General features: G+C 40.0%; 2 protein-coding genes across 2 annotated transcripts in view; both read right to left on the minus strand.

The window, feature by feature from the left end:
* insl5a (insulin-like 5a) overlaps positions 1 to 823 on the minus strand; it is a 1,487-nt gene extending 664 nt beyond the window's left edge. The window contains exon 1 of the mRNA XM_030792003.1: positions 637 to 823. Within this exon, the coding sequence (XP_030647863.1) occupies positions 637 to 823 (187 nt within the window). The remainder of the gene's footprint in view (positions 1 to 636) is intronic.
* Positions 824 to 4,088: 3,265 nt separating this feature from the next.
* Positions 4,089 to 7,500, minus strand: part of dnai4 (dynein axonemal intermediate chain 4) — an 8,384-nt gene continuing 4,972 nt past the window's right edge. Inside the window, exons 12-17 of the mRNA XM_030791860.1 lie at positions 7,232 to 7,389; positions 6,818 to 6,942; positions 6,607 to 6,705; positions 5,952 to 6,178; positions 5,352 to 5,505; positions 4,089 to 4,136 (exon numbers count right to left, since the gene is read on the minus strand). Coding sequence (XP_030647720.1) covers positions 4,089 to 4,136; positions 5,352 to 5,505; positions 5,952 to 6,178; positions 6,607 to 6,705; positions 6,818 to 6,942; positions 7,232 to 7,389 — 811 coding nt within the window. The remainder of the gene's footprint in view (positions 4,137 to 5,351; positions 5,506 to 5,951; positions 6,179 to 6,606; positions 6,706 to 6,817; positions 6,943 to 7,231; positions 7,390 to 7,500) is intronic.

Raw genomic sequence — 7,500 nt, forward strand, 5'->3', positions numbered from 1 at the left:
TGTTGGCAGGTAAATATATGTTATGTACGCTCAATCTGCAGCACATGTTTGAAAGACTTACAGAGAGATTCATCAGTGATGCACAGTCAAAAACATCATAGTTTATTTTATTTACTACATCATTATATCTTGCTATCTTAACCTGGATATGACTGTTAGATTGGAGCAGTGAGGCCTCCTCATAACGGAAAACAGTTTAACTGTCAGATGCTTCTCAAACAAGAACTGAAGAGGATACTAATTACACAATGTAATTTAGTTTGATCTAATTCTTAGTTTTCATGCAGGAGAGCAGCCGTATCTGCATTGTTCTAGCCATGCTTGACTGAGTTATGCCAGAGTAAAAATTCTGGTAGTGTTTAACAAGCTAGACAGATGGGAATACAATAAACATGAAATACAAAAAGCAACACGATTAAAGCAGCTTTTATTATGGAACCCCTCAAAAAGTTTGGATCACTCAAAAATTGAAGCCAATGATTGTCTAAAACAGGTTAAACTGAAGAGAAAAAGAAAAAGCTTGAAAAAAAACATCTGAGGGTAAGTCTGAGAGGGTTATTTATTTATTTTTCTTTGCTCTGTTTCTTAATTTTCTGAAAAATAGAGTGAGGAAAAGATTGTCAAGGTGGAACTCACCCTCAATTTCTTGTTGGTTAAGGAGCCTCCTCCATCTTGAACCCCCACAGGTGTAGACCACAGCACGGATAAACTCACGGCCGCACAGTTTTACCGCTTTGCCCTCCGCCTGTGCCCACGAAACCTCACACAGAAGACACAACACCACCACAGAAAGTACCGGTAGTGCAGACCTCAATGCCCTCATGGTTGCTTTCAAAACTTGCCTTCAACACGTGAGCAATCTCTCAGGTAAGTCTTACTCTTGTTCTCTCTTTCTATATGATTTCTCTCTCTCTCTACGTTTCTTCTGTTTTACGTTTTTACACTTTCAAGTGGCTGTCCAGCAAGGAAGAGTAATCTGGTCTCCTTTGAGGTTAGGCTCCTTATATAGTGTTAGAGGGACTACCTTCTCCTTCCAGGCCAGTACCACCTCCTCCTCCTCCTCCTCCTCTCTGGCCTCCCTGCGCCTCCACCCACGCACTCACCGCTGTAGGCTCTTACAGTCAAACGACTTTACATTTCCGCTCATTGCTAACGATGTCATTTGTGTGTTGAACAACAGGGATTCCCGACAGGTAATAGGTGCTTTATAGCCCCTCATCTCGAATCAAATTACATCCTTGAAGAGTAAGGTTTCATCTTTTAACCTCTACAGTTTAATGGTTTGATGATAGTGTCTTTCTCTCTAATGCAATGCTAATCAACTCACATGTGGACCAGGACATCTCCCCCTAAGCAAAACATACAACCCAGTTGGTCTACAAACGAAAAGTGCAAATGGTCAAAACCATCCTAATCAGATCCATTATGCATTTAGTGTCAATTGTGCATGTCCCCTGAGACTCTAGATAAGACTTGTTACAATGGTAATGTTTGAGGGAGACCCACGCATTTTATAGCTTGGGATGATGTCACCTCACAATCAGCATCAGAATGACATTTGAGAAGAGTGACTTCATTTTGGAAAAAGGAATATATCTGATATTGCCCTTTAGCTGAATTCATAAGATTTGATTCATTAAGATTCTCAACCGAAAAATGTGAGTTTTGGTACTTTTGAGGCAAGTAGTTTCACTGAATTTTTAGAATTATTCTATATCCTAGGGTTCACAAGACAGTAACATTTCAATGAGCTTCCTTGATACATTTTTGTTAATGTAACAATTTCACTACTTAACCTAAACTTAACCCAACAAATTTAAATTAAGCAATTTAACAAACTTAATTAACAAATTGAGTTTATTAAAACTTTTTATAAAAAATTCTGGTCAGTCTCTCCTTTTTTTCACCCTGTTGTGGAATGTCTAATTTCATTTGATCTTTGAAGATCTTCCCTCAACCAACAGTTGCCCCATCTCATTCTTATTGAATGTGGCTAGTTTGTACTTCCCCTCTCAGGCTTGAAGCAAGCCAACATTTTTTTCCTCCCACAAATATGTGTTATATCATTACACAAGGCAACACATTTGAGGACAAGCGCTTTTCACTTGATTTTTCCTTTGAGTCCATAAGAGACAATGACTTCCACCAAGTGGTGGTGTGGTGAATCTAGGAAACAAAGACACCCAAGACACAGACACAAACCTGGTGCTTTATGAGGACCTAACAATTTAATAATAAGAAAAGTTATTAGTCGATTTTCAATAAATTTAAGTTTTATAAACTACTGTGTCGAATTTAGCACACTGTTGTGTAACATGTTACAAAATACTCATACAGAAAAGTTTGATAGTGTAACAACACTGATATTTTTTCATGCTAATAATGCTGAAAACGTCTACTGAGGAATGTCGAAACTGATATTTATGATAGTGGTTTGTGTGAAAGCGCTTTCTGAAGTGATGCACACAAATACTACAACAAAAATGATTATACTGTTTAAAGCCAATATTACTAAAACAGAACAATTAGTGTGTGTGTGTGTGTGTGTGTGTGTGTGTGTGTGTGTGTGTGCGCGCGCACATGCGTGTGTGTGTTGATGGGGGGGGGATACCACAATGTACATAGTCTCCAATGTCTACGTCCTATTTCCTGCCATCATAAGAAAGCTCTCTATCTTTAAAAGCTGAGTATCTTGCCAGTTGAGAGCCCATTACTCAAGTCTGCGCTGTTAAACTGTTTGATTTCCACTAAAGAACTATGAATAGTATCTTCACTCAGTAGTCATAGAATAGACAGCTCCTCTAATGACTGTCATTTACAGAGGTGTGCAGAGCAGATGTGTTGCTGGTGAAGTTTATGGCCGTAATCTGTGGAGAAGATCTGATGAATTAAAGACCCATAAACTCTCCATTACCTGTTCTGTACCATGATATCATAAACATCAGAGGCTTATGGTCTGAACATCAGAGATTCTCCTTCTACAACCATAGGCCAACTGAGCAAAGATAAATAAACCTAAATATCTCATAAAAGCAACTCGAAACATGAAGCAATTAAAATCACGTTTAACAGAGTTTACACATACTGTATCTCATATTAATTTCAATAACTACCAGTATGTTTCTGCTCCACACATACAAAAGACATCAACAACTTAACTGCAAGTTTATAGAGTAACGTAAGATATTTTATAGATCCGGAGAAGGTCAAGGAGTTAGTGCCAAAGTTCCAAGTGCATGAGTCAGAGAAACCACAAGATTACCAAATGTGTCAAGAGGAACAGTGTTGAAAACCACAACAAATTGGCATACAGCAAATTAATGAAATGCCTCAGGCAAGAGGAACAGTGATAAAGTCAAGTCAAAGCTTGGTGATAGACAGACACTTAACAGAATAGCTGAAAAAGGCCTCAAAAATGACCAAAGAATTGAATAAACGCCTCTACAAATCAGTGAACAAAAACTGTATGTTGTGAGCCTTAGAGGGTCACAGAATCGGTATTTAGGATAATGTGACAATTTGCTTGTACAACCACCCAAAATGTAACAATTCATGACTTAACGGGCAAAAAACACGTGAAACATGAACTGCGATCAATGGCTGTAAGTTTTATCCAAGGAATTGCCTATACTCTGGTAAATCATCCTTTGCCCTTTTTCTAAAATCTGAATGGAATTTTGGGACACATCAAAAGATGACACTGACCCTTTATTTTGTTTAATCCACATACATTTTGTTTTCAAGGATTTATGGTTAGCTTTTCACTGACTTATCAACTTATACTATGTAAAACTTCTCAAAAAAAGAGCTGTCACAGTAAAGCACAGGAGTTCTATAAAGTCAAGAGGTAAATCATTTGCCCAAGATTTATACTCGATATAAAATAAAGACAAATGAAGGTACGAGTAGACACAGACAGGCTGCTGTAATCTCATTGCTATTCTGGGTTGGAGTCAGTCTGACAGCTAGAGGAGATTACCATCGCCGTGACAACAGAGTGGAGCAGGTCAGGCGGGACGGTTTGGCGCGCAGACAAATCAGACTTCAGGGCAAAAACAGAATGGGTCGGCAGGTTCAAATCATCTTTGTCATTGGCTGTCCAGCGTGTACCGTATGATGTCTTCTAGGACGTCGGCCTATGTAGAGAGGAGAGGACAGACTCATTCTCTGGCTTTACTGAAGAGATAAGTGAGATGAATGAGTGCGTGCTCTTCACTTTGAGCTGAGCAGCGATGGAAAGGTTTCCCTGTAACTGCATTAACTGTGCAAACATGCACATGGACTGGAAATGCTAAGCATTTACCATTTTGATGAGCAATACAAGTGTTCAGTCCTGTGGTGAGTCATGGTGAGTAGTTTTAGTGTATAAATGTGAGAGAAAAATAAGGAGAACCATTATTTCACCTGGGAAATATCAATCATTGACATGTGTGGACTGAGATCCAGTAAGAATCTGGTACTCTGACTGTAACAGATTTTACAATGCTTATTACAGTGCCATGAGGGGAAGTTCTGAGGTTATAAGTTTGTCCCTACAAAAAAAGATATTTTAGCCTATTATTTTTTGAAGATTTTATTTATGTTTTCAACCAGTTACATACAGTTTGTATCAAAGTGTTGAATATAGCCAATCCAAACTGTAAACGGCATTGGTGTAGTGTAGTGCAGTCCAGAAACAGAATCAGACAGGTACAAAATTAAAATTACGTCAAAATGTCACCAATATCACCAACAGTCACTTAATGCTTAGTGGTCAGAGGAAAGCTACTAGACTTTGAGAAACTATTCAGGTATATCATCTTCCATATAGCGCAGTCATTCTGAAGGAATTACACTGTATAGTCTTATGCTACTGCAACACTGTGACTGTAGTATGCCGTTAACTCAGATGCATGACACCTGATTAAACATACAACCCCAAACACCTCTGACACTCCGAAAATCACGAAATGTATTTAAATGTATAGCTCAAATAAAAAACATTACAAATAACAAACCCGCTGGAGATAAAAAGATGTTTTAGGGACAGGGATGTGGAAACTATTGGACACACGCCAAAGAGTGTTAAATTTTACCTATACATGCGCATATTACATTGAGAATTACTATTTACACATCATAGCCCTGGTGCTCTTACAGTACAGCTTCTTACTGTGAAGGTGGAACCTTCATATTTGATATAGACATGATCTAGGTGTCTCGATCCATTCTTTACAGCTCTTTTTGTTTTTACACACTAGATTTGCCTCACAGACTTATCTTCAGTGCCACAGCAGGGGTGATAGTAATGGGCTAAATGAAAAACTGCCTGAACGGAAAATACAGGGAGACCATAAATGAACACAACTGACCTGGGTGCCCTCTCTCACAGTGAGGTGTTTGAGCTTGTAGATGCTCACGTTGCCTTCACTATCCCCCACCAGGATACAGTCTGTCTCCGTGGCAAAGAGCAGAGAGGTCAGCTTCACCCCGGGGCGGGCTACGCTCACTATGGTTGGGTCAAGACTGGGAAAAAGCATGAGCAAAACAACAAACAAACAAACACATATCAATGTTGTCATTACAAAATGCAGAGGTGACCCCAGTGAAAATCTTTACAAGAAATCTGATCAAGAAAAATCATTTTTACCCAAAGAAGTGCAGACAACAAGCAAAAACAAACAGTTACAAGTACCACCATTAGATTAATACATAGTACAGAAAGATACAAGTTGACTTTTGCCCAACCATTCGCAAAGCAAATGTTTTATTTTTACATGTTAAAAGAGACAAACAGACAGACAGATAGACAGAAAGAAAGAAAGAAAGAAAGAAAGAAAGAGAAAGAAGGAAAGAAAGAAAGAAAGAAAGAAAGAAAGAGAAAGAAAGAAAGAAAGAAAGAAAGAGAAAGAAAGAAAGAAAGAAAGAAAGAAAGAAAGAAAGAAAGAAAGAAAGAAAGAAAGAACTCTCACATGCTAGCTTCCAGGTCCCAGATCTCCACTCTGTCTTCATTGACCACCCCAAAGACGGTGGCCCATTTTGGCGACCACTGGATGTCATAAACCGCCCGCTGAACGGACGTGAAGCCAAGAACGGGTGTCAGCATGTCTTGGCGCCACAGCTGGATCGTCCAATCTGAGGAACAGCTGAGGAACACATCTGGGCAGAAGGGTGACCACACGATTTTATAGACGGGACCCTAACGACAAGAGGCATATGGGTAAGCTTCATGCTTACAGAACATGGCAGAAAATGTCAAATGCTTCATGAATTTAATCCCTTTGACAGAAAAGGTCAGGGAACTGGCCCTTTGACATTCTAGACCAGTGTTTCTCAATCCTGCTCCTGGGGGTCCCCTGCTCTGCACGTTTTCCATCTCTCCCTGCTCTATCTACCTCACTGAACTCATCAGTGGCACTTCTGATTGGAGGAGCACACCTGATTTAATCAGGAGCATGTTAATCACGCTAATCAGGTGTGTTCGGAGCAAGGGTAGATAGAGGATATGCAGAGCAGGGGTCCGCCGGGAGCAGGATTGAGAAACACTGTTCTAGACCACATGTTTAAACACAAAACACATGTGTAAATGTGTCCACTTCTTACTGTTATGGGGAGAATATAACTTACTCCATGGCCTGTGTAGGTTTCCAGAAACTGTTCATTATAAGAATAAGGGCACTTATGGATGTATCCTTCCTCTGTCCCAACCAGATAAAAGTTTGAATCCTAACAGAACACCAAAACAAAACTATCAGCCATTTTCAAGAACTATTAAATCAAACATATTTGAAAAGTAGATTTGTGCATGTCTGTGTGCGTGTGTGCGTGTGCCACTTACTTTGGGGTAGAAATCAAAACACAGTCCTGGAGCCAGACGAGATATTTTAGGCTCACTTTTCTCCTTACTCTCCACAGGCAGGTTTCTCTTCTTCTCGTTCTTTGTCCTCTTCAGCTTCATCAGATCTGAGTAAAACACATACAACACTAATCTAAAGAAGAACCCCTGGATGACCACACCGGAAGGTTTCAGGAGAACAACTGACCACTGCAGAACATTTGTGTCACTCAACGCTTTAACTTACACATGTAACGTAATATATTGGAATTCCACTAACAAACTGTCTTTGATTTGAAGAATATTTTGACACCAAAAACCACACATTTACAAGACCACAGCAGGGTCAGTACATGACAAGAAGACTTGTCATACTTGTCACAGCCAGATCGTTTCGCGTCATCGTGTTTCAGTTACCAATACAGTCAAGGCCTTGCCGCAGAAACCACTTGCTGATCCTTCCGTCTGAGGACACAGAAATGAGCGCCTCTCCTTTCCTTTCTCCCAGCGAGTCCCTGTCTTGGCTTATCCACTTCACCTGCCACACGGGACCCGTGTGTCCCCGAGCATAGCCACTGTGAGCAGGATTAAGAGCCACAGGTGTGGAGAGACGATCACAATCCACTACAGTTACATTTAAAGCTTAAAGCTACACATTAGTGAACGAGGGGGCCTGGGTGACACTT

This window comes from Chanos chanos, chromosome 14, assembly GCF_902362185.1.
Source record: "Chanos chanos chromosome 14, fChaCha1.1, whole genome shotgun sequence".
Lineage (NCBI taxonomy): Eukaryota > Metazoa > Chordata > Actinopteri > Gonorynchiformes > Chanidae > Chanos > Chanos chanos.